Below are 27,463 nucleotides of genomic sequence, written 5' to 3'. Positions count from 1 at the left end.
CTGGGCTGCGCGCGCCGTCTCTATGGAGTTGGCGGCCTCGGGGATGATGGCGGATTTTGATGCGATTTACGAAGAAGAGGAGGACGAGGAGCGAGCGCTGGAGGAGCAGCTGCTCAAGTACGCGCCGGACCCGGTGTTGGTGCGGGGCTCCGGACACGTCACCGTGTAAGGCCCGAGCCGCGCCAGTCGTTGTGGTGTTTTTTTTTAGACGAAATAGAAACTTGTCTCCGGGTGAAGCGGGTGATGGGAGTCCCCGGGCCGGGCCGTGGGGGGCCAGGCCGGGCCGTGGGGGGGCCGGGCCGGGGGGGGGGCCGGGCCGGGGGGGGGCCGGGCCGGGGGGGGGCCGGGCCGGGGGGGGGGCGGGCCGTGGGGGGCCGGGCCGTGGGGGGACCAGGTCAGGCCGGGCCGGCCAGGTCAGGCCGGGCCGGGGGGGGCCGGGCCGGCCAGGTCAGGCCGGGGGGCGGCCAGGCCGCGGCCTGGAGCTGCTCCAGAGACACTCACACTGGACAACAGGCAGCCCCGAGGCCTGCGGGGTCTGGAGGCGCGGATCCGCCGAGGCGCAGCTGACATTTTATGACTGTTTTTTATCACCTGGAAGTTACTGTTTGTACTGGAAGTTCCCTCTGCGCTGCAGCCTGAGTCGGGGACTGCTTTCCCACAGTGTGGTGCGTGTTTGCTACCCGAACTGCTGAGTGTTTTGTTGGGTGTGTTTTGTTGGGTGTGTTTTAAGACTCGAGGTTCAGGGTTAGGAGAGCAGCTGAGCATCATTGCTGGAGGGCAGAGTCAGGAGCCAGGGTGCAAAAACAGTACATGTAGCTCAAAACATTAACCAATAGTAATGGTTTCCGGTGCCTGGTGAGATGCTGTTGCCTGCAGTTTTGTTTTGATCTTGTCACTGTTGATGTGTATTCTCTGTGAGATTGACTTGCTCTGCTGCCGCCAGCATTGATACTTCTCGAAGACGTGATACGGCGCTAAATAAAATGCAAGGATTATTATTATTGATCTTTAAGTAATTGTGCTGCTGTGTGTACCAAAAAGTAGATTACACCCTGTCAGATCAGAACTATCATTGCAGAAAAATGCCAAATTTCCACTGCAGCAATAAGTGTGGAAGTTTTGTTAATGAAATTGGAGTGAAACATTTGTTAATGATTGAAAATATATTTATTGTTACACTGTGCAATAAAACCTTTGTGTTTTAAAATCACAATTAAATTGCATGATTTGTGACTGAATTGAAGTACGAATGACTGAATTTGAAACCAATTTTTACAATATCTACAATTTTGTTGTAAATTGTTGAAATATAACACCTTTCTGTAACCCAGTAATGATTGCAACACATTTTTGGCTTGCTCCCAAATGCTTCATTTTGATATTACTGCATCATCAAGTTAGACAAACGATAGACCTAATTTAGGTCTACATGCTTTCATTTAATATAATGTTAATTTCTCAAAATATTTAACAAAAGTCACTTCATTGTGTAATGAATGTTATGTAAGTCTATTTTGTAAGAGTTTGGCATATTGCTAAATAGACCTAATTTAGGTGTAGGTGTTCAGTGGATGTTTCCCGCTCAGCTCCTATTAAACCATGCAAACCAAAGCACTAACAGGTAAGGTGGTCCTAGCTGTGCAAGCAGCAAGAAAACTTGCCAGACGGTGCTTTCAATGGCAAGATATGCAGGTTAAACTCCCAACACTACCTCAATGCACACTTTGGGGTTTCCAAGCCTTGGCTCTTTCCAGCCTGCACCTAATACTCTCCAGAATTAAGTAATCGAGATGCTTCCTTCAGGGCAAGTGTACGCATTCAGATACACAGGAATTTCCATGTTTTTTGATGGGATGCATGGGACTCTGTTTGGATACTCTTAAGCATGCTTAAGATGATTTTCTGCATACCTCAGACGCCCAGCTGACCATAAAGAAATCTTAAGTACTTTGAGTGGGGAGATATTAATATTATTTGATTAATTTTGCTTCTGCTGCATCAAACAATTTTTATAGCACCTGTCACATAGGAGAATGTCTCAAAGTGCTACCTTAGAGTGGGAGCCGAAGCAGAATGGGGTTGACTGAAGTTGACTGAAGTCACAGTCTAAGAAAGGTTTTCAGGTGTCTTAAAAGAAGGGGGAAGGATTTACAGTATATCACAAGTTCAATATGAAAAGTAGTGTATATCCTGGGAATATAATCACATTTAAAGTATGGAAGTGTAATCAAAACTTAGTCTTATCAAGGAGCTGAGAGACCCAAGTTCTGTATGTGAAATCATGAAAGCTGAACCTCCAATCAATTATGTAACTTGCAGACATTAACATTGTGGGATGGAAAAGCAAATGGATAATTAATTTTAAACCTACTGAAATTTGCTAGTATTTTGATCTCTTTAGTGATTATCACCATTCGTTTTTCTTTTTTTAAAAAAAATGTAAACTTCAACAGGGCTATAGTAAATTACAGGCCTTTTGTCTCTTTTTGGTGTTTCTAAAAAAAAAAGACCCAACCAGCCGCACGTTTTTCCTCGGACCAGTTATAATGTGCTGTTTAATATTTTTGATTTGAGACATTGTGGAGTCCTGTAGTTTGGTGGTTGGAGCACTCACCTCGCAAGCAAGAGACCTGGGTTCGATTACCGGCAGGGCAAAACCTTGGGCAAGTTTCCTTACTCCACATGCCTGGTAATAATCCATCAAGAAAAAAAAAGAAAAATAAATTGGTCACTTCAATCCACGACTATTTGTCTATCTAGTGACTCTAGAAAGTTTGAATGTATGAATGTCAACTGAGGAGAATATTAGGCTTGGGTTATTCTTTTGTTTGCCTCCTTCCCACCATGATCTTACAGTGTGCAATTGCTCATAGTCTTGGCTCACACATTATGGGTTTAAACACAAAGAATAACCATTTTACAGGGTATTGGAGTGTATTAGGCATGCGATCAACAGTGGATAAGGGGAAATAAAGCTTGTGCAGTTGTTCCAGTGTTAATCCATGTACAATTAATAATAATCATAATAATAATCCTTTCATTTGATGTAGTTTCTTATCACGTCGTCGAGCTATGTCAAAGTACTTCACATGATATACTGTAAAGTGGATTGTCTGTATTTTGTGGATGAATGCAGGAGATAACTTGTGCACAGTGATGTCCCACGAACAGCCATGGAGTGAATGACTATTTTTATTTGAGGGGTTTGTTGGCCAGAACACCGGGAGAAACTTCGCTTTTTGAATAGTGCCATGGGATCTTTGACGTCCACCTGAACAGTTAAAAGTGACCTCAGTTTAACATCTCATTCGATGGATGGCATCTCTGACAATGCAACAGATCCCCACACAGCTTAGACTATGTAATTTCAAGTCCCGATATGGGGACTCTCGCTTGAACCCAAACCTTCTGACTCAGAGGTGAGAGTGCCACCACTGCACCAGGCTAGCACAGCTCTCACCTGGTCACCACTAATTCCTGAATTTAGCATACTTCAAGCTGCTCATCTGTCTGACTGTAGTCTTTGGCCCACAAAATATACAGTTAATTCACTTTACAGTATATTCTGTGAAGTGCTTTGAGGCATCTCGAAGACATGATAAGGCGCTATATCAAATGCAAGGATTATTATTATTATTTCAGATACCAGCTTTCTGACTAATTCACAGCATTATCTTCCTATTATCTTTCCCTAAATACAGTATTTACAGTTATGCCCTCAGTTTTACTTCCAGAAGTAATTAGTTATTTCTTCCAGTTGTAAAATGATTAGGAGTATGAAGCTTGATGTATTTCCTGCTTTATAATCGGATTGGTCTGGGATTGAGGAAAGTTCTGCACGTATACAACTAAGTATATTCATAGTGCTCTGCAAACTGACCTCAAACACCAATATTATCAAAGATTGTTCCTTAACTTTCAAGGGACTTTTTTGTTAGCAGAGGGGATATTCATTTGCCAAGTATGCATTCATAATAATCATAGTATTTGATCTAGTGCCTTATGTCAAAATGTCTCGAAGTGCTTCACAAAAGTTTCTATAAAAGATAGTGAAGTTCATAATCCAATGCAGCGGTGGGGGAGCACTGAGTCGTTTGAGGCAAAACCAGCAGCCAATTTGCTCTTTGTAATGTCCCACCAACAGCCATGAAATTATAAATGTTTAAAATTCAAAAATGGTTTGATAAGATTATACATAAGTGGGCTGTTTTCACTGTTTGGGGAGTCCGTAACCAGGGCACACAGGTATAAGATAGTGATTGGGAAATCTAAAAAAAGGATTTAGGAGGAACTACATCACACAAAGGATTGTGAGTTTGTGGAACTCTCTAACTGAAGTGGTTGTTGGATCAGATCGTATAGATGCATTCAGTTTATCTTCATATGAGGGAGAGGTGAATAGAAGCATATGGGAGGGATTAAAGAATGGTTGAAGACTTTTGTGCAGTATAAACACAGACGTAGGCTGTTTGGGTTAAGTGGCCCTTTTCCTTGCTGTAAATTCTTTGAAAATGATCATTTTTGTTGATCTGGGGTATTGTTGGCCAAGAAACTGGAAGAAGCTCCCTTTTCTTTGGATAGTGTTATGGGTTCTCTTACGTCCTTCTGAATAGGCAGATGGAACCTAAGATAAACATCTCACCCAAAGCACGACATCTCGAGCAATGGGACTGCCCTCCCAACACTGAATTGGAGCATCATCTTAGACTGTGACTCCTAGGGTTTGAGCACACAACCTTCTGACTTCAGTTGGTAGCGTGCTACCAACTGGGTCAGGCTGACACCTGGCATTGATGTGAATCACTTTCGTAGCTAAACCACTACCTCAATGTAGTCTAGGCAGTTAGTATCCTCAAACCAGACTTGTACCGTTTGTAACAAATCACTGATCTTTTGTGCTAAATTGAAGTGAAAAGGTCAAGGGAATTATGATTTGGGAAACTTTTATAAGAAAAGGTTTTAACACACAGTCTACTTGCAGATTAACCCTAGACAATTAGCACAGCCCCATGTATTTCATCTTTAAGGCATTCTTGGAACATAACTGCCTTACCTGATTATTGTATGCAAAAAAACAGTGAAAGCGATACTGTCATAGTTTGAACCCAAAATAAAATTACTAAGAAACAAATGCTGTTAAATGGAAGGGCAATAGATGATTTGACCTTTATTGCAATAATAATAATAATAATAATAATAATCCTTGCATTTGATATAGCGCTTTTCACGTCGGGAGGACGTCCCAAAGCGCTTCACAGAACACATTGTAAAGTGAATTGACTGTATATTTGTGGGCGAACGCGGCAGCCAATTGCGCACAGCAATGTCCCACAAACAGTCGTAGATTGAAAATGACCAATTTAATTATTGTTTTGGGTTTTTTGGAGGGATTATTATTAGGCTTTGTGTGGAGTAAGGAAACTTGCCCAAGGTTTCGCCCTGACCTGCCTGGAATTGAACTCAGATCTCTCACTTGCAAAGCGAGTGCTCTAACCACTGAGCTACAGGACTCCACAATATAACAACCGAAGCATGACAAAAAAAAATATGTATCTTTATGCTGCTTATCCAGCTACAAGGGTTAACAAGAGCCTAGTGGTAAGAATCCCTGCCCCCAGTGACTGGTCTGCCCCCCCGCCAGCCCAAGTTCAACTGACAATTTTGGCTGGTTGATCTATTAGCAGAACATCTCGTTTGCTCTTCAAGTTACAGTATAATTGCCTTCTGAATTGTGAAATTATTACTGCATTTGTAACAACAACTTGGATTGCAAATATTCAACAACAATAGCTTGGATTTATAAAGCACCCCTCAATTATCATGTGGAGTTAGTGGGAGCAAATTTGTTCCAATTTTGATAATGGCAGTAGTTGTCTCAGTAAAGGATGCTCTGTTGTTTAATTTGACATTTAAATACTGTATTAAAGATTTTAATTTCTGCAGGTTTTATTAAGCAATGCTCAATAATTAATAACCAGAAATTATGGCACCTTACATTTGTCTAAAAATAAAGATGACATTCTTTATATCTGACTAGTGCAAGATTAATGCATTCCATTCACTGAAGAAGTAATCCCAAATCCGCTGAACCAATGGAAACTGCATGTGTACAGCAGAACAGTTTTAAGTGGTAAAAGTCGTATGTTTTTTGTCACACAATTCTCAGACTTAAATTTGTTTAATTAAATTTATTTATTTGTTTGTTAATATCTATTCTGATGTTTTACTTGATTTTTCCTGTTAGTGGGTTACAGTTCTATAGTTGCGTCCAATACTGGCTCAAGTGGTTGTTTATTAATGTGTGAGCCTTTGGTAGTTTAGAGTTAGCAAGCTAATTGAAGAGCAAAGCACTGGAGAAGAGAAGGTTGTAGATATTTTCTAGATCCTAAAATATATATGCATGTTTAATAATATCTATATAATATATATGTATACATACTTATAGGTGTGTGCTTGTGTATAAATTATAAATCTAGTGTTAAATAATAGTTTTTGATCTAGTCAATCCCTAGCAAAGGGATCACAGAAGTAAGATTGTGGTGGGGAAACATTATCAGACTGTTGCGTGAAAGCAGATGAAATAAAATTAAAACCTTATTTAATAAAATGTGGAATATTCACTTTTGCTACATAATTTTTCTGAATCATCAGTTTTATCTAAATTTGAATCCTTTCTACTCTGTTCTGGTGTAAACTATCAAGACTGGCGTCTAATTTAAAAGTACTCATAGGACTCCTTGATGTCTCATTGTACTGTATAGTTTGCTCATAAGGTGTTCAGTCAAAGCAGTCTAGTTTTATTCTCCTGCTCATTAAGATATTGTAAGGTTTGGCATGGGGAAGCCAACAGCCAGCCTTGGTCATGCTCCTGAATGTTGTCCACTAATCTCTGTTGGACATATATGTGAGAATGGGTTTTAACTTGCTGTATCATATGCACATGTAAAACAATGAAAGACCTATTTTTGAAATAAAAGTACAACTCATTGGCCTAATGGGATATACTACAAGTATATTAATTAGAAATGTAAGATCATTCGTTCAAAGTCCAGTAATTAAGGGAGAGCTCTTGAATGTCCACTAGGCTTGCTACAAGTTTTGAGCTAAAAACTAAAGCAATAATACAGTAGTAAACTAAATTTAAAGTTAGTGTTCAAATTCGTATGACTCTGCAGTACTTCAAGTCTAATTAATATCAAATTTGTTCAGTTAAACTCTTACCAGCCTTGTAACTTCTTTCCTCCAGAGTAAAGCCCAAGCAGATCAGAGTGGACCATAATGTCAGAATGTGTCTATTCACTTAAATAATCATTCAACTGTCTCTAAAGTTCAGAGGTGCATGAAAAACATAACTGACATTAGTTTGGTTCACTAAAAGGCAAGTCAGCCTTTTATAATTCTGCCTAAGCTCAAAGCTTCACAGCATTTTTTGTAGTACATTCTTGTCTAAGTGTACAAAGGTGCTAGGGTCAGAAAGTAATAATTCAGATGCAGTTCCAACCAAAAAGTCCTGTGGTATCAGTTCTTATTGTGGAAAACACTTGTTATGAAAACGGTCTTTTCAAGTTTGGAGTTTGAGAAAGTACGAGTGAGCACCATTTGGCAGTATGATGTGAGGACAAATTATTGCTGAAAATTCACTTGCGTGGTACGTTACCATGGTCGTGCATTTGAGGAATCCAACCTCAGTGGAGACATTTCTCGAGGAGTAAAATATTTCGACGCGTGCACAGAGACTAATTGACATTGATTGACATGTCTCCCAAGTGGCTCTTGCATGGGTCCAGGAAGCTGATTCATACTGCATGGGCCTACATAATATGATTAATATGAAAACAAGTTCATATATCCAGCTGAACTTGCTCCAGGGAGACGAGCTTGGCACCAGAATGTTTACATTGAGTCACCCTCTGTGGTGGTCTTGGTTGTCTTGTTCCTGAGCTAGGTGGGTCTGCAGTTCTCTAGGGCACTACTGATGAGCAACCAGCCACCCTGGTTCATAGGTAGGACTGTGAGTTTGGTTTCTTGCCACTCCAATTAACATTTTGAACACAATTTTTTTTGCATTCCTTTCTGCAATGATTTTATTTTACATTAATGAACGGGTGTCTGATTTGAAGTTGGATAATTAGATTGACAAACTTCAACTAAAAATCTCGTGACTACAATTGATTTCTTCAAATGGATTGAGAGTTGTATGTTCTAATTTGTTTTGTCATTTCAGGTTTGGTCTGAGCAACAAATTTGAATCAGAATTCCCTTCGTCACTCACAGGAAAGGTAATTTTTTAAAAACTTCTCGGGGAGGGGCAACAGAAACTTGCAATTAAATAGTTTTGATCAAACTTTAGGTGCTCAGGTGATGTTGTTTTGTAAATGTATGAGATGTTAATGTTTTGTAGTGTTAACAGATATTTCCCATTTTATAAAAGTGCACTTCTCAATAAGACTTTCTTCCTCAAGCAGACAACCAATTTGCACAAGTGCAAGATTAACACTACCCAAGTTCGATTGCTAATCCTACACCTTCATTTGAGTTTAATAAATCTATTTTGGTACATTATTTGTCGTAACTCTATGATCATTTTCACTGCAAAAAATGTAAATACTTTCCTCTTTGCGAGTATCATCGAGGCTGAAAGAATCAAAACCAAGTTGATCAGCATTCGCTACATAGTAGCTTCGGTAGTTAATTTTTTTCCTTTCTTGAAACAATGTGACTAGTTGTTATGGTCAGCAGCATTTTAATCAGCAATTGATGAAAATCATTTGAGATGTCTTGAAAAAGTGATCTGAAAATATACAGCAGCATGACTGCTCCAATTAAGTGATTAGCATTCTAGTCATTTATAAATATCCAATTAATTATGGTTTTCCTGTGTTTTGCCCTTTCCTTCTAAACATTCCTATTTTGCACTGTATATAGCTTTGGAATGCTATATATGCACCACGATACTGAATTCAAAGATTCGGAATCATGCAAACGTCATTAGATTAATATCTTGCATGATGATTATACAATACAATTTATACATACATAGCACCTTTCACATCCGGAGGAGGTCTCAAAGCAAATAATAGAAGCTATAGTAAGAGCAGTAATTAAACAGTGGGTTTTGTTTCTACAAACTTTTCTAAAGTTGGTGCTGCCACCATTTTCCAGTAGTGAATGAACAAGGCCTCTTCAATCTTTTCTGTCTCCTTGTCTCCTGCTGGTCGAGCACATTTTATAGAGCTGATCTGTAATTTTGCACTTAACTAAAAGGAATCGGGAAAAATATCTGAAACAGTAAATGAAGACCCAGCACAAAAACAAAATCACAGGCAAGTCCCAAGAAGGCCTCTTAAGAAGGCTTAGAAGTAATTAGCAATCTGATAGAAGCTGTTTGTTTTTTGACTCCCATGTTATTTTATTCTCTTCTATTGGTAAACTGTACTTTATATCATGGTTAAAGAAGAATTATTTACAAGAATATTTGTTTAGCATGTCCTTGTGAAGCAACGATCAGTGGTTTTAACATTTACAAAGATCCATCATATTAAATCAGTTGGGCTTCTGCTGTGCTTTTCAGATCTTTTTCCAAATTTTGAAACTTGGTCAAATGTGTAACATGGAATGTACTATACCATGAAACACCTGCAAGGATCCTTTTGTATCGATAAATGCTTACAGCACAAATATGTTGCATGTATAATTGCTTATTTTTAAAAAACTAACAAACAAAAATAATTCCAAATGCATGGAGTTCCATATAGCTTTTGAAATTTAAGAAAATTAAGAGAATCTAAGAAAATTCTTATACCAATTTTATTAAAGAGTGACTAATGGGTTTTTCGAGGGCTTTAGAAGGTTAATTTCATTTAGAGGGTTTTTTGAAGATGTTCTCCTGGATTGGGTGATTTTTTAGAAAATATAGATTATAATTTTTTAAAGAAATTGTCATGTTAAGACTTGAAGTAAAGACATAATATGATGTAATAATATGATTAAAGCTATTCACCGTCAGAAACTTTGGATTTAGTCCCTAATGATTTGACTGTTTTGCCTTGACAGGTTGCACCTGAGGAATTCAAGGCTAGCATTAGCCGAGTTAACGGTTGTTTAAAGAAGAATCTTCCTGTCAACGTGCGGTGGTTGCTTTGTGGCTGCTTATGCTGCTGCTGTACCTTGGGCTGCAGCATGTGGCCAGTAATCTGTCTCAGTAAAAGAGTAAGTTATCTTGAAATATTTTAAGATCTCCTCCATTTACTACAATTGATGTTGATGCTTTGAAGACAAAATAATTTCTCAGTCTATTCCAAATTATGTTTGTGCAGGACATTTGAATACTTCAAAGTATTCATACCCATTTTTGGTCATTTAGACCTGTTTATAATTAATCCAAAGTTTACACCTACTGTCCAGATCATCTTTCAAAGAAAATCTAAGAGAATTAATATCCTAATTTTATTAAATGATGATTAATGTTTTAAAGTTTTTTTTTGAAGACTTTCTTCCGGATTATGAATTGTTAGGAAATATTGATCTTGTAATGATTTTCTAAAATATATAACAATTACATACATTTCATAATTAAATTACATTTGATACTAGAAACAGAATTGAATAAATATCTGACTAACTGTGGTTTGACAGTCATTAAACCTAATCTTGGGTAACTTCAGAATTTAATGGAGAGGTTGAAATTGATTGACAATATGTTATGTTAAATTATTTTTAAAATAATTTTCAGGCCTTACAGTTGAAATCAAATAACATGTGGATAATTTTGTTTTCATTAATGCTGCAAACCAACTTAGATTACATTTAATTTATAATAAATGCTGTCAAACAATAAAGTCAGAAGGAACCAAATCTCACAGAAATGATGTGTACTTAATCTTTGGGTTTGATTGCATATACAGTATTTACATTGCAGGATCTTTTGTGAAATCAGTCAGTGTTAATGTATGAGGCTATGCCAAGAGATCCCTTCTTAAGGAATTTTTGGCAATATGCCCAGTGAGCATTTAGTAGAAAACCGCAGTGTATTATCAGATTGGAGTCTCCATTGTGCCTCATCCTCAGATGTTTCAGTAACATACTGAGATGAGAGCTTTAAATGAAGCTTTGTATGAGGACCATGTGAAAGCTGCTGTAAGCCTCCATAAATTTATTCATTCTTTTCTTCTAAATTATTAAGATTACTTTGTGCAAAGATTTGCATCTAGATACTAGCAACATTGCAAACTATTAATTGAGTAATTTTACTGGCTGCAATAACAAGCCTTATAGTATGATACTGTATGTGCAATACTCAATACTGCTGGAAAGGTTTGTAGATTGATTTTGGAAGGCATTTTCAGGAACATATCAGCAGACTTAAACTAAATTGCTTTTACTTAAGAAATGTATTAATTTATATTGGAACATGTTCTTGCACAGGATAGTACCTTTAGCGTTTAAGTGGATCATTCGGTTCCCAAACGGAAAGGTCTTATTAAATTTTTATTTATTTAGCTCATATAATAGAATGTATATCTGAACTCTGATTGGGATTACAATGCACTGACGCCACACTTATAATAAAATAATCCTTGCATTTGATAAGCAGCCTTATTACGTCAAACCGTCTCAAAGTGCTTATCAAAACGTTACTTTAAAGTGCAGTGAATATTCTGAAGGAACTTATAAAGGAAAAGTGTGAATATCTGCACAAGCAGTGTCTCACAAACAATGAGTTGAGTAGTCAATGAATCTAATTATTCTTTAGGATGAATTTTGATGACGGAAGTATATGGTCTGCAATATGTCATATTTGTATTTAAATTTTCAGAGAAGTAAAAGTAAATTACAAACAATAAAAGTGGGAGAAAACGGAAAAGATTAAAAATGGGAAAAGACATGAAGGTTAAAAGTGAGGAGCTCAGATCCAGATTGGCAGACGATGCTAAAAAGGTTCAGTATCTGGATCAGGCACATTACCTCCCCAGGTTTGGTTTGTCTGTGACTCCTTGGCTAGAAACCTAAAGTGAGTCCCTTGAGTTAGAAGGAGCTGCAGTCTCTGTGATTTAATATCTCCCAAGAAAGGTGAGGTCTAATTTTAGAAATCTTCTGGTGCTTAGATGTTTGAAATGATGACATCCCATGTTGCTTCAGGGACCAACCAAATCCTAGGGTTTTATTCATAGGACAAATTCCCACCTAAACGCATTTCTATTGGAGTGCAGCATGTGGCCAGTAATCTGTCTTAGTAAAAGAGTAAGTTATCTTGAAATATTTTAAGATCTCCTCCATTTACTACAATCGATGTTGATGACCTGTAGCTCTTGTTGCATTTTTTTGTTTAAAAAAAACCCTGTGTGTAATCCAAAGTGTGTGCAGCCGATCATGTTTTGCACAAAAAGACATCTGGGTCATTCGCTTGCCACTGAGGTCCGTTATTCCACATTGCATATGCGCAGCACACTTAAGTGATAGCGGTGACCTGATGACTCAGAATTCAGCCATTTTATAGTGTGGCAAACAGCTGGTACACAGGGAGTGAGTCCACTGGCTGCTCACATACACAGTGAAACCAACTGTCATGCCTTGTTATAGAACAGGTTGGGATTTTATAGTTCCCAACCACCGTATTGTAACAGGGCTCCATTGTACATAGTTTCTCTGATCACAATGTTTAAATGCTGAGATGGTATGATCCAACCTGCATCAGCAGGACAGTTAACTTAAAGGCACTATGCAAATGTAATCTTGTTGTTATTGTTGTTTATTTGATCCACTGGGGTTAATTTGTAGTTTACCCTGAATGTAAACAGCAGTAGTTAAATCTGTTATTGTAAAGTATGCTTGACTAAAATACATTTTGTGTGGGGGAAGAAAGCTTTGGCATATAACCTTTTTCTTTCGAGGGTAAGCAGATTAGCGTTTAATTTATATTAAAAGTACCTCCTTGTCATCAATCTCTCTGCAACCACTCTATCATTGTCCAGTAACCTTCCTCTTGGTGCACCTCCACGGCACCAAACTTTTCTGGTTCCATTCTTGCCTGTCCCAATATATTCTGTGATGATTTCTTGTCCTATCCCTGTTCAGTCACTTGCAACATTCCCTATAATAGTGCTCCACCCCAGGTTATCTTCTTTCCCTTATTTGTATACTCCCCATTGGTGACATCATCAACAGACTTGGATCCACTGTCGTATTAATGTGAATGACACCCATCTTTACCTCTCTGCTTCACCGTTGATTACAGGAACACTGCAATCACAACTGAGCCAGTTTGACCATGCACCTAATATTTTATGTCGCTGACAACTGTAGCTCCCATTTGCCTGTGGGTATTAATGAGCATTTTCTTTGCCGAATTGGATTGTTTAATCTTTATTCATAGTTCATATGGATTTTGAAATTTGATTGCGCAAATTAATCATGGTAAACTAGAATCATAGAGTTATGTCATGTTTGTGCGAAGGAAAGGGGTTAGAAAAATCCTGTTGCCTGACCCAAATTCCCTGGCAATATGCAGTGTGAGGTTGCATAGAAAAGATAAACGGATGTGGTAAGGGCAACTGATTTGAGAGTGGACTGCATTACTATAAATTGTAACTTTAAAAAATGGCTTGTAGGATTTCACAGAAGGTTGATATTTTCTTCAGTTTTTCTCCTTTCTTGGAGGTGAATTTGCTGTAATTTGTGAATTTGTAATCCTCAGTTAATTTTATTACAAATTAACTGGGGATCTCCGTTTTATAAGTATTAGCTTCCCTTCAGTATCTCGACACAAGTAGACATTCTTTATATGTAAACCTAGAAAATTTATATTGCCCCTATATTTGAACATTGAAGGGAGAACCTCACAGTTAATGGGCCAGTATTGTTTTTGCCTTTTATTTGCATACTTTGTTGCAGGATAGTGGTTAAAATTGCTTGTGTTCTTCCCTTCCCACCTCTTCGTACTCCTGCAAAATCTCTTTTCTTTCACCCCGCATCCCCCAACCAATTTGGTTTGTCATTGTCTGATAGGAAGTGAATTAGAACTGGCCCAAATTTACTGTGTGATCTTGAAGTGAATTGCACATTTTTTCCCAACACCAAGACAAACATAGGAAATGTTTTGGGAAATGATAGGCTTGAACTTGGGTTCTTTTATTCGGTGCCACAGTACATTTGAGTGTCATTATGCTTTCTAACCCATATGTCCTATTTTGAAATGACTGTTTAAAATACATAGATATGCATTTGGGTTAAAAATAAGTAAATCTGTTCATTTAAAAGTGGTTTCCAGTTCTGTAGGATAAACTCTGAGGACAATGCCTCCAATGGCAGTAAACAGCATAAATGTTTTCAATTCATCACAATTTTGTAATTCCATCTTTACAAAAGTTGAAAAAATATAGTGGTGCTTTTTCAGGGAAGTAGGAAAGGACTGTTCACTTATGCTAATTTGGTCAGTTTTTCAAATGTACGATTATAAAATACTGTTTTCTTAGAAGTCCCTAACTGAAATGTAGTTCTGTATGTAAAAAATAGTTTTTAAAAATGGTTTAGGCATAAAAATGATTGACATTTTGGTTAATGAAGTATTTGTCTTTTTGCACAAAGGTGTGTTACGGTAATATTTCTGTTTAAATATGTTCAGTTAACTGCCATTATTTTATATATGGCATTTTTTAAAAATAAGGTAGAGATTGAGAGTTTTTTTTCTTTGCTGTGAATTACAGGCATTTTACCTCCATTTGGGTAAAAAGTTAACTGTTGATTGTTCACTTTTTCACCTGCTTCTCACTATAAATCACTATAAATGTCAAGGGCAATGATTAATTAGGCTGCACGTGCAAATGCTTTTGTCACCTGTCAGGCTGTAAAGAAGATGCATTATTGGAGATGAGGAAATTCCTTTTAGTTCACTGAGTTGTTCGTTTGATATGCAGAGCAGCTTGCCCTATACTTTCTCCTTTTGTTTTATATAGTACTTTCAGGTGCAATTGAAAATCCTTTCCATAACTTTGTAAAGGCAGTGTTGATTATTTGAATTGATTTTTAACGTGGAGCTAAGGAGATCAGCAGTTGAATTTGTTTTAACATTAACATTATTCTTGTATTCTGAAGCTATTAAACATATTCTTTATGCAACCCTTGTTTTTGTAACAAATATTTGAATAGTAATGACGCATTATTAACTCATAGCTGTAAACCTTTCAATTCAAAAGCTGAGAATTCAACTGTTATTTCCTTAATGAACATTTCTTCTTAAGATCAACAATGTAACATGCTTTTAATGGCAGAGCAATTCAAAGCTGGAAGCTTCACTTGTTCTTTCCACTCCCCATTGCTCTTTGGCTGAAAAGAATTCTGAATTCGCAACTGATTTCGTGCACGTAGCTCTAACTAAAGTGGCATTTTTTAAACTTTATTTCACACTCAGTCATCAGCTCTTTAATAACACAAAAAGCATCATTTAAAAGTTCTTGGTTGGTCATTTGTCTATTTGATTTTTCGTGCTTGCTCCTGAGAAATTAGATAGCAGCCTTTTCACTTACTGTAAAATGCCACTCAAGTTCACCCAACGGGAGATATAAATTCCAAGGAGTGAAAATAATCATCCCCATAGTTTTACTTCCCTTTCCCTCCCAGTCTTTTATTTCTTTCACAGGATGTTCAGTGTTTCATCTGTCATCCTGACTAATATTTGGGGAAACTCTTCCAACAACCCAGGCAAATTCAAATATTAGTTGAGGCTGAAGTTAAAATGTACCACCCTTCAGTTGGGACTCCTGCCATTATCATTGGGACTTGTTGGCCCGGCCTGGTTGTTGCAGTGATTTTCCCCTCCCTAGCCCTGGGAAGGCCGGGACAAATGTAACCTTTCGTGCGTGCAGCCTGGCTATGACTAACCCACTCAGTATGGCCATAAGCTACAGTTGTATCCATTCTGCCATCGGGCTGCTTTAAAACAGCATTTTTACAACAAATTTATAGAATTAGAACTGCATCTTTCTATTTCAAGCATATATATTCAAAGTTTCTCCTCTCCCCATCACTTCTTCTGAAGGCATTTAGCTAACTCCTTTTTCCTTACACTGAATTCCACGGGCACTTGTAATAGCCTCCAATAGGCCAAGAGGTGAGTTTAACGGTGAGTGTTGCAGTGCCATTCAGTTGCACAGGGTATAGCTTAACGTTGTCCTCCCCTGGCACCCACATATGCATATCACATAAGTAATAGACCACTGGATACTATCACAAAAGAATCCTGACTGATTTTCCTTCCATGACGTAGGTTTAATGAAACTAATTATAGTACCCTCACTGCTACTCTGGCTGCAATCAGCTCATTCAGTACAGATTTGAATTTGCACCTTTCTGATCTGTGTAGTCAAATGTTGCAATGCTTTTACAACTAAGCCATCTAGGGAGCCAGCATATGTTGTATTGCATGTCTGCAGCTACTGAATTGGGTAATGTGCAATCCCTTTTAAACAAATTTTATGCACTATTTGAAATTGATAAACATTAATGTACATCTTTATGAAAGATGAGTAGGGGGAAATGGGTAGATCATAAATTTGGGAGATCAACTGCGAACATTAATTTCCTGATACTATGTCTTAGTTTGGCGTAATGTATGCTGACAAGCTTGCTGGAAATTGTATTTTTGTAATTTGTAGAACCCTTCCCCCACCCCCTTTATTGTGGTTCGGTCATTTGCAATTTGTGTTTCATGAAGCTTCAGTTATCATGCTTGAACAGTCTTGCAGCTTGTGTCAAAGTTTTTGTTCTAGCCTGTAATGTGATTGCCACCAATAGCTCACTTGGAATTCACTTTTGTTGAGAAATACAACTAATGTAGAATACAGGTGGCCAGCATTGACAAAAACAAAAATTAGGTATATCCTTTACTTAGCATCAGTACTGAAGGGATGCTGAGGAGTAGAATCTGCAGTTTTGTATTAGTGTCACCTTCGGATCAGCAGCGGGTGGGCAGGCAGATGCCAGTTTGAAATAGAAAAACGTAGTACCGTCTTTTTCCATTGATAAAGTAGCCTTTCAGAGTCAATGAGCTCTGTCAATGCAAGCTTGTCAAGGCTACAACTTCATAGACCTGAGAGGCGGTTTGAGAGGTCAGGCCTTTTCAGATTCGCTGTGATGCAAATGAACTTTGCTGCTTAAACAACTATTGGAATTTTTATGTCCGCTCCTTGTCTGTTTCACAAAGTCATTGACGAGACATTCAGTGCTTTTTAAATTGGGGTAGCATTGTGATAAAGACCAAGTACAGATTTACGGAGGGCTGAAAGCAGTTAGATCATGTTCTTTTCATGGTACCATTAGAATCAAATCGATTTCCCTCCAGCCTTCAGAATGGCAAATTTTAACAAAGCTTTGGGAGCTAGACAAGAACTAGAATGACTGAACTGAATGTTAATTACACTCCCCAAACTTCTTTTTATTTTACACAAACTAAAATTGTAAAACGAATGTCACCATAGCTTTCATATCCTATACATCCAAACAGATTACATATAAAAAAAGCTACCTTAAAATAGTTAAATAACTATTTTCATCTGACCATAGTTGGATACTGTTCCGGTATTCACAAAAAACATTTGGAGTTGTTAGATGCATTTCAATTCAAGCTTTTCTAACAGCATTTTCAAAGAAAACAAGACATTTTAGCAACAGAAAGACTGCATTAAGACCAACAAATGTGTCCTTTTTTGAAAGACATCTCTACCTCCATGATTTTGCACTATATCCTTCAGTGTCTTTCTCCAGAAAATGCATCAGTGCCCTCCTAAATCTATTTGAAACTATTTGCTTCACCAACCTTTCCATAAGTCTGACATCCTTTTTTTAAAAAAAACTTGTGCCTGACTTCACTTACTTCTGACATTCTATTTTTGAGATGTTTTCCCTAGTATTTAAGCTCTTTGATAAATTGCTGAGTAAAGCGTTTCTGACGGCTGAAATTGTATTTGTTGTTCAACTTTATAATCCCCTTAGTTTTTGGAAATGTTTCGTTTATTCTCCCTTATTTACAAAATCTTCTGATAAGTCTCACTCGTCCTGACGCTAAACCCAATGGATAAACCTGTACTATATACATGGCTTTTGCCTTGCTCTCATAGTCCCAACTTCAGAGAAACTCTACAGTTGAGAATTAGTTGTGTTTTTCTGGCATCTTCAAAGTTTTGACTTTCCAGTTTGTAGTACAAAGTAACAAAGACTGGAGCTGCTCACTTGTTTGTCAAATTATTTGTTTGAGGAACATTTATTGTATCCAGTGTTGGAAACTTATATATATCTGCAGCTATGGATTTTGGACGCTTAGTCTTATCTTCACACCAACTAAAGAACATGGTAATAATGCTTGTTATCTGTTACATGTATGTGCTTTCCATTTGTATGATTGAACAAGCAATACATGTCTTTAATATGGGAGTCTCATGTTATGTCCGTATAACTGTTTTTGTTGTGTTTAGAATTGCAGAGAATTAAGTCTCCAAAGTGTTCAATATTCACAAGTAGTATATTTTAGAATGGAACAGACATTAATTTCTCAGAAGACTTTAACACTACAAACTTCCACCTGTTGAACAAGCTGAAGCATTTGCTAACAACGTTTTGAGAAGCATGTCAGTCACTTTTAATGGGTTAACTAAATTCTGCCTTTCGGGGAGAATTGTTCTATTTTGTATGATTTTTACAGTCTTTTTCTTAAATGATGATACAAGCCAAAGATTTGATAAATTAACAGTCTATTAAAAAATGGTACACTTTTGCTGAATTCTTATGAAGCTGCAATAGGAGTAACTACATGCCTTACCTGTTTTGTTTTGAGCTGTCATCATTTTAAACAGCAATATACTTTGTTAGCAGCAGCTGCATGAGTGGTGTGCAGTTGAACTACAGGGCAATGTCTAATGGCTTTTCTGCACCTGCAGTTGAAGAGGCTTATTTTGGCACCTGGCTTCATCACTTATTCCCCCCTTCTCCTTTTCTTTTCTCAAAAAACAATATTTCTCTGGTGCCGTCAAGGACTAAGTTCTCTTTATATGTAATGATGTCATTTTTTTCCCGAGTGATATGAGGGGTGTAAATCCAGTGTTTTATAATCATGCTCTGTGTCCAATATTGTGTTATCTATAATTCAGATTCACGTACATAATGAGGAAATCTAAAATCGTGTTCTTGAAAATGAGACTGTATAAATAAGATGAAGTGCAATGCAAATTCAATATCTAATGGTTTTCACTTCATTGTGCTAGAGCAAGCAGAGTTTTAAGAATGATCTATGATTTTTAAACCGTAATAAGTTCATTTGGGATAAGAGATGCAGTTCTCCAGTCCCTACATTTGGTTGTGTTTGAAGCTAAATCTAATGGAAAGTGTGTCTTTTCGAACAAGAAAATTTAAATTATGTTTTTTTTTAAATCCGACTTATGATTTTTGATACTAATTAAAAAGATTTAATATGATTTCAAGAAAATAATATAATTGTATTTTAGATTTTGCAAAGGTTTTTGATCTGATGCCAGATTTAAAGGATTTTAATTCTAGATAAATGTGTTCTTGGTGAACTTGTCTTTTTTACAGACATCCGAGCACCGATATTTTTGGAAGTGTATGTATAATTAAATGTCATCTTTGCAACAACTTCTAAGTATGGTATTCTGAATTTAATATCAATTGCTGTCATTAATGTTGGAATTCCATGCATGCATTTTTAGGGTGACCTTTAGCAATTAATGTAATATTTGAATGAAAGTTATTTTAAAAAGTAATAATTTTCTCCTTTGTCACTGCTAAAAGCCCTTTAAAAGCTTGCCAAGTGGGGAGGAGGGGAATGAGAGGCATTTCTATTTCTAGTTACTATTTAACACCAAAGGTGCTTTGACAACACACAAGGCCTGTGGCATAGGACCACCCTGCATTCAGTCACTGTCCCAACACCTCTCTGCCTTTTCCATTCACACAAGCAGCTGCACTGCAAAGTTTTTCAAAAACCAGTCAAGAGTAAAATTCTACCTCATTTGTCTTCCAGACACGAAGATCGATCGAGAAGTTATTAGAATGGGAAAACAATAGGTTATACCACAAGGTGAGTGCCGCAGGGAGCAACTTTAGCATGGGGTTCAGTCCATTGGGGACTGAATTGCACAGTATGGAAACAGATGCTTTTGTTGGTAGAAAAATATGAAAGATGGATAAATGGGTTTGTCTAGATCCAGCAATAAAATGGAAGTCATTTTTCTTCCCTTTCTCCGTTTCTTTTCCAGCTGTGCTTGCACTGGAGACTGAGCAAAAGGAAATGCGAAACCAATAACATGATGGAATATGTAAGTTAAAGGGCTGTTTTGTTACTTTCTCTATTAAATGATCATTTATTTTGCTTCTGATCTTATTCTTTTAGCAGTTATTAATCAGAAAGGTGTCAGGCTACTTAACCGCTTGAGTGAGAAGATTTTTTACGGTCCACAGATGCACATATTCACGTGCAGGGCAGATTTATAAAGTTATGAATGGCCTGAAAACAAGGCTTTCACTGTGTTCTGAAAATAATAAATTAATTGCCAGAATAGACTAGCTGTGAGGTGCCTTAAGGGGGCGTGGAGTTAGTTTGTGTGTGCCCAAAGTGAAGCATCTTTGTATAGGTTTATCACAAAAAATCTTAACGTATTGTAACTATGCAAAGTCAAGTTATAATTGCTCATTTAAACACATGCGGAAACGTTTATGCTGAATATTGACCCAGTTGAAAAAAAGCAAGTTAAAAGATCTTTTGTAATCAATGATCAGATGGAATAATTTAGATTTTTATTATGACTAACAAATATCACAGTTTTAATATATAGCTCACCTTCCCATGAGGGAGATGCACAACCTTCATACGCACTGTGCACATGAAGTTTTACTTGAAAGAGTGTTCAAAATATACAAAGTAAAACAAGTAAAACAGCTCAAAATACTTGATCACATGTTCCTGCTCGTACTTTCACAATTTCCCTTCATTTTTAAAAATGATATTCCAGACACCCGTTGACTTGTAGTATATAGAATTAGTGTTGGCTACTGGGAAAACAGTGGAGTAATACAGCACATTGGTACTCCAGTGTACTACACAGGCCAAGAGGATGAAAATTTGATCCCCACAGTTTCTTCACCCATGAATATCATTATTGTCTGTACAGTTGATTACGACTGGACACCTCCCTTAATTGAATGGCAACAAGACAACTAATTCATCCCATTAAAACAACCTTGGTTTGCCAATCAAACTAAACCGATGATTAGTTTAGGAAAGTCTGATCAAAAGAGAAAACAGTTTAAGAATAGCTAGCCAAATTTTAGTTAACTTGTATAATTTGATTCCTTGTAGTTATTCATTCAGCTCACCAAAGCTCATCGCTTCCATCATGACATTTAATTTTATCTTGAATAACTCCAATGTTTTCTTTGTTTATCTTGCTTGATAAAAGATTACAAACATTTATTACTTTTTCATTTATCACTAATTTTTCTTATATCCATTCTACAGTTACATTTCACTAATACCCTTTTAGGCTTCTGTTACTTCCTTATCTTCCCTACCACCAATGCCTTGAGATCCCACTTGCATTTTAGATTTTAATTTTGTTAAATTTCTTCCAAGTCCATCCCCATTAAGCATGAGATCCAGCCTATTACTCTTTTTATTGTTTTCCTCTCTAAGGTATTTTTTTTAATGTAAGTATTTAGTCTTAGATCATATGTCTGCTCCTTTATAGGAAAAAAAGTGGAAAATATTTTTCTGTTATTTATCTCATGCCATTAGTAAAAAGCTGCTTATTTTTGACAGATACAATTGGATGTTTTAGTACTCTGGCAATTGTATGTTTCACAAGCAGTTTACTTGTGTAATTTGCTTTGTGAGAGGTAGAAAAGTAACATTTCTAACTTTTTTCTCCTCTTTTGAATTGCAAATTTTTTAACTTCTATTTAATGTCTTATTTAACTAGCAGCTTTTCTCATCACCTTTCTTGCTGTTAACCTTATTGAAAACCCCATTTGAAACCAAAGTCTACAACATAAAAGGCCTTTCAAAATGTTTTTTTGTGTAAAGCAGCACCCATTCGCTGAATTGGTTGCTATAGATTATTTGTAGCATCAGCAACTATATCAAACATGTTGATTTATGAGAGTGTGAAAGGCACGTGAAGAGCTTTTTGTAATGCAAAAAAGGGAGGATCTGAGTGAATTGTTAAAGTTTTTCTCTTCATAGATAGTAACATCATGTCTTCAATCTACACAATAAATAAATAAGAGAACATTTTAAGATTTATTCTACGATGTGTTAATTATTTTTCTGATAGTTGGAGCTGAAGGACAGCAAGTAATACAATATATTGTGTCACATTTGAAACAGAATTGAAATTGCAAAAGAGAAAAACATTGTGTATTAATCTTCTGAAACAGTCAGATTCTTTTAGAAAACCAACCAACCAACCGATGCCTCCTCCAACAGTTTGGCGAGTGCATTCAATAAGTCAAACCAAAGAGTAAAGTTTTAAGTTTGATCCATGGTCTAAGTTAGCTGATTCTAGCCTGGGAAGGGATGGGGGTGGGTAGTAGTGGAATGAAAGGCCTTCTGTGGTTGCCTCAATTTGTCTCAGCATCCTGCATTAGGGAAACGAAAAATAGCCAGGGTTAGAAGTCCAGCTCACTATCCATTAATCCCTGCTGGAAGTTCACAATGTCTGGAAGTAAGATTCAGGCTCCCATGGTTGAATAGCTTACTGACATTTGCTGCTCAACCATGAAAACAGTCACTTAGGTAAAGTACTTGAGAGCAAACACACCTTTGGGCAAAGTTTAAAAGACTCAATAACCTATAAAGTGTTAAATGGCCAAAGCTGAATTTATAAAGTTCTGTATGGTTCCAAGCTGTGTTTCAGTCCGGTATTGATGTAAGGTGACTGTACTTTTGAGGAATTGTTCATAAAGAATAATAACCATGTCACGTCAAAGCCTCAGTAGCACAAGGGAAATCTGACTAGGGTTTTAAAATCCAGTAAATCTGCATGTTTGCAGGGTTATAATCACCAGAAAACTTTGGGGATAAAGTAACTTCCACATATTTTAAAATCTTTTGGCATATACGCAATTCGTTGATGTAAAACCTAAATTGGAATAGTTGGTGTAATAAGTACCCTAAATACCTTGTTTTTAAGTTGAGTCTTGGAGATGTAATCCATGCTCAGCATTAGAAGTTGGTGCCTCCTGGTTCATGCCACCGTCTGTTATACTGAAGCAGCTTTGTAAATTGGGAGACACGCAGAAACGAATATGCAATACTCCTGCTATTTTGCTTGGTCATACTTCGGCCTACTTTGCTTTCTGCTCTCATCTTCTGCCTTGGTTCCTTCTAATACTAACTAGCATTCAGATTTATTCTTGAATGTTTTACCCATTTCCTTTTCAGGTAAGGGCCAGTAGGTGTTAGGGGGAGGAAACTGAGAAAGTTGTACTTTGTTTAAGGTTTGGGTTTATACATTGGAAGGGCAGGAAGGGTTCTGCAGGAGAGTCCACCTGCTGTTCACTCTTAGTCTCGGCGTGTGCATTTTGGCTGCCACTCCCGACCCGAGCTGCTTCCCCCAAAATGCACCCAACCCTATCCTCTACTCTCCACTTTTACCCCACCCACCTCTCCTGAACCCAACCACCAGCTCGGGTGCAGATCCCTGACAGTCCAGAGCCTGGGAACGTCCTCCTGACGTGAAAGGCGCTATACAACTGTAATTTGTTGTTATTTCCACTGCTGGCATGGGCACCGTATGAATCCGAAAGTGAAAGGTGCTACAGGTGCCATTGTATTGTACTATAAGGAAAGCTATACCATAACAAAGCTTTTTAAGATGGGATATGTTGCAAAAAAAATATTGTTGCTCTAAAATGTTTGTGACTAGTTGTTGAATATTGGCCTTCTTTCAACAACAGCTTGCACTAAAAGTGCTCTTCACATAATATCTAGTAGTTTTGGATGAGCTGCAGCTTGTAAATCGTGAAGCTAAGGAGACCAGAGATGAGTATGTTGGAAAAGTCTAAGCAGGATTTAACAAATGTGTGAATGAATGCTTCAGCAGCATTTGGTGTGAGATGGGCAGTTTGGGGTGGAGGTGGGCAATTTGGCAGAATGATGGAAGGGTCTTGGTGAGGGACCAGATATGAGGGAGAAAGGAAAGCTTTTCTGCTTATTAAAACAGTAGAATTTAATGTTAGGCAGGATCTACTGTAAGAGGATTACATGTAATCTTAATCATAATCATTTTGTTTGATTGCTTTTTTCAGGTCATCTTAATAGAATTTTTACCGAAGACACCAATATTTCGACCAGATTAACATGGAATTTTGTTTTCAAAGACTTGTCCAAGTGTGTTGTCCTTCCAATGGTGCCTTGCTTGGTACTCTCCTGGTGAAGATTTGTCAGTCTGACAGATCCTTATGTTCTTGCCTACAGTTCTTCACTCTCTATCCGTATAATGGTTTGTCCACACACTCCTGCCCCATATTAGTTTTTTCTGCATTTGTCATACCGCTTACATTCCAAACTTTTGTGACCTATCCACGCATCCTTCCCTCCTACCCATCATCCTTGTTTGTTTTAGTTTCCTGATGCATATTTCCTCTTATGCACAATAGATTAAGCAAATTTCAGTAAAATTGTGTATAAAATGATTTTAATAGCCAATGACTTATCCTACACATGTTTTTAAGAGATTTTTTGATAAAAGGCTAATATTGCTGGTTGAATTTATTGGAAGAATCATTGTGAGTTTGTGTTACATTTTCCAACCAATACCTATAGAGGAAAACAAAAGTCTATTTTTGTACTCTGTGTGTCGCCTTTTGTCATGCACAATAGTGTACCATCCTTCTTAATTTTGTTTTCTGTTTACCCTTTTCCTTGGACTGAGACTTTCTTTGCACAGATTCAGGAACATAAATTCTATTGTGACAACTGAAGTCACTGCATTCATGTACATGAAGAAACCTGATTGAAGAAACCCTTGTCAACTGGCTGTACTCAAGTCCTAATTGTACAACTTGAACAAATCACTTTGAATACTGTAGCAAAATCTGGTGAAGGTTTTGCATACATTGGATGGTTAATGAGACTGGGGACCATGGAAAATGCACTAGTTCTGCAAGCATAAATGAATACCTTATTCAGGTAGATGCCATAATTGATGATGGCTTTTTATACATTCTGTTACTTCATTTGTTTACTGATCTGTCTGCCTACTTTAGGTTTACATATAGATGTATTAGTTTTTTTGCTGTATAGATGTTACAGTGACAGTTCATCATGCAACATGTTGTATATTGTATTAATTCTTTGGGTCAGGCCAAATTCTTTTGTTCCATACTGCACCTCTGAAAGTGTGGCCTATGATCGTCAGTGTATTCAAACAGGCACTGCTGTCCATTTCAACACTTTAATGTATACTAGAAGCAGAAATAATTGTGTATAGGCAATTTTTTTTCTTTTTTTAAAAATGTGGTCAGATATTTGAAAGTTATCAATTCACAGGAGCTGATCTTTGAGATTTAAAGGGAAAATGTAAAATACCTTATCAGGAGCAATGGGAATTATCTATAAAATATATTGCCCTGGTTACTGCTCATTTCTTATGCTGAGAATCTTTCACAATTAGTGTTTTCTTGCATTTCTTTCTGGGGCCCATCAACGAAGTTTAGTTTTTTGAATGTATGAAGATTATTTTATTCAGATGTGTTTGATCTCGAGCACAAATTCTGCAACTTATCAAGCCTGTTTTGCAATTCAGCAGTCTTGTAATTAATTTTGCATTTTACAGTAGGAATGGTATTACTATCCAAATCAGTGTGTTTATAAAATAAGTTGAGGGAAGGGAGCCAGTTAGAATTTGCATCTTGCATTTCTGCTGATTCTGGTTAGACAGCCCTCTATTTAAGTTAACTGTACAATAGTGGGTGGGAAAAAATCAGCCCTTTGATTCAATTTGTGTAGTTGTTAATCTAATAGACCAAAGGTGTAGCTAAAGTAATTTTTTTTAATAATTACTTATATAAAACTTGCCTAATTCCTTCTTTCATTTGTTGAATGTGATCTATACCACCGATAGTTTTTTCTTGTCAAGAATTTTGCAGAATATGCTGTCACCTTAGGGTCTGAATTTGAGATATTGGCAAAGATGTTTTTGTGAATTGCTTGTAACTTTGAGTTTTACAGACTGCAAATCCAGGGTCGTCAAAGTCTAGGAAAAAGACAGCCATTTAGCTCACTAAACTTTTTTTGGCCGTGTAATTCACAGGCCAGGAATATTGTGAACTCAGTCGCAAACCGTAAATAGTAAAAAATATGAGGAATTTGGTTTGCTGATAACCAAATTAGAATGCAAGGCATCTGTATTGATTTAATAGCTATTATGTAAGCAATAAGTTCTCTGCTAATGTGTCAGCAGTTGTTCCCCTTTGCACTGGTTGTATGTTCAGTTTCTGGTGTTTACGCCATATTTGTTGGATTTATATCAAAGTTTTTGTGTTTATGGATCATTTACAGCCAAGTCCACTTGTTTTTTTGACCACAAATAAAACTCCTAGAGGCATTGTACACAGAGAAAGCAGTTTTGTAAATGAGCCCTATTCAAGCAGAAGACTAAGATCTGAGATCGCAATTCAGAAACCGAGACTGATTACACATAATATTGCAATATGAATGCCACTTTATTTTAAATATGAATGTAGATTTCTTGTGACTCGGTAGTTTAGGTGGTAGAACATCTCCCAGTTTATAGTGAATGGGAACTTCGCTTTAGTCAGCCTTAGTAATTGCAACAAATTACATACAGAAAATCATTTCCACTGCACCTATAGGTGTTAGAATATCCACATAGGAAGTGGGAAGGGAGGAAAGGAGTGGGAAAATGTCCTGTTTCCTAACTCACCTGCTGCAGGCACCGCCTATTAGCAGTTCAGTCCTGGAGAGACCTGAGGCACAGACTAGCTCATCTTCCTGGTAATAGGACAATCAAAACATGAAATGTAGAAGGGTTACTAGTGTACCTGAAGTACTGAATAGTTTGGATTGATTTGAGTTGAAATATGAAGGAAATAATAATTGGGAGTCCCAAACTTGATCCCTCATCGATCTCTGTATAAAGGCTGTGTTGTACCAGTTACACTGCAAAACAGTTATCCAAAAGTCCAGTACTGTGCCAGGAATGATCATTTCACAGGGCCCAGAAGACTGGCTTTCCAGTTGAGTTAAATCTATATAGTCATCTTTTACTGTGTAGGCTTTATATAATTGCAGTAAACCTTGAAAGACTATAATGTGCTGTATATTTGTAATCCTTCAGTGTGTAACATTTTTGTTATAGTTCATCAGGGAACCTGACCCATGACTGGAAATGTTGAGATTTGTTATAAATATTCACAAATATTAAAATATCAAACCTTG

The 27,463-nt window shown here is 37.1% G+C and overlaps 1 protein-coding gene across 1 annotated transcript; it reads left to right on the top strand.

Moving 5' to 3' along the window:
• On the top strand, positions 1 to 27,463 carry LOC103178164 (cysteine-rich hydrophobic domain-containing protein 2). The gene is made up of 6 exons (XM_007892752.2): positions 1 to 165; positions 8,225 to 8,279; positions 10,054 to 10,209; positions 20,027 to 20,083; positions 20,262 to 20,321; positions 24,310 to 27,463. The coding sequence occupies exons 1-6, from the start codon at positions 23 to 25 to the stop codon at positions 24,358 to 24,360; spliced, it is 522 nt and encodes a 173-aa protein (XP_007890943.1). The 5' UTR covers positions 1 to 22; the 3' UTR covers positions 24,361 to 27,463.

The sequence above is a fragment of the Callorhinchus milii genome, unplaced genomic scaffold (genome assembly GCF_018977255.1).
Source record: "Callorhinchus milii isolate IMCB2004 unplaced genomic scaffold, IMCB_Cmil_1.0 Scaffold1, whole genome shotgun sequence".
NCBI classification, from domain to species: Eukaryota; Metazoa; Chordata; class Chondrichthyes; order Chimaeriformes; family Callorhinchidae; genus Callorhinchus; species Callorhinchus milii.
Note: the sequence above shows the minus strand (reverse complement) of the source record. Positions and strands in the feature narration are given on the sequence as shown.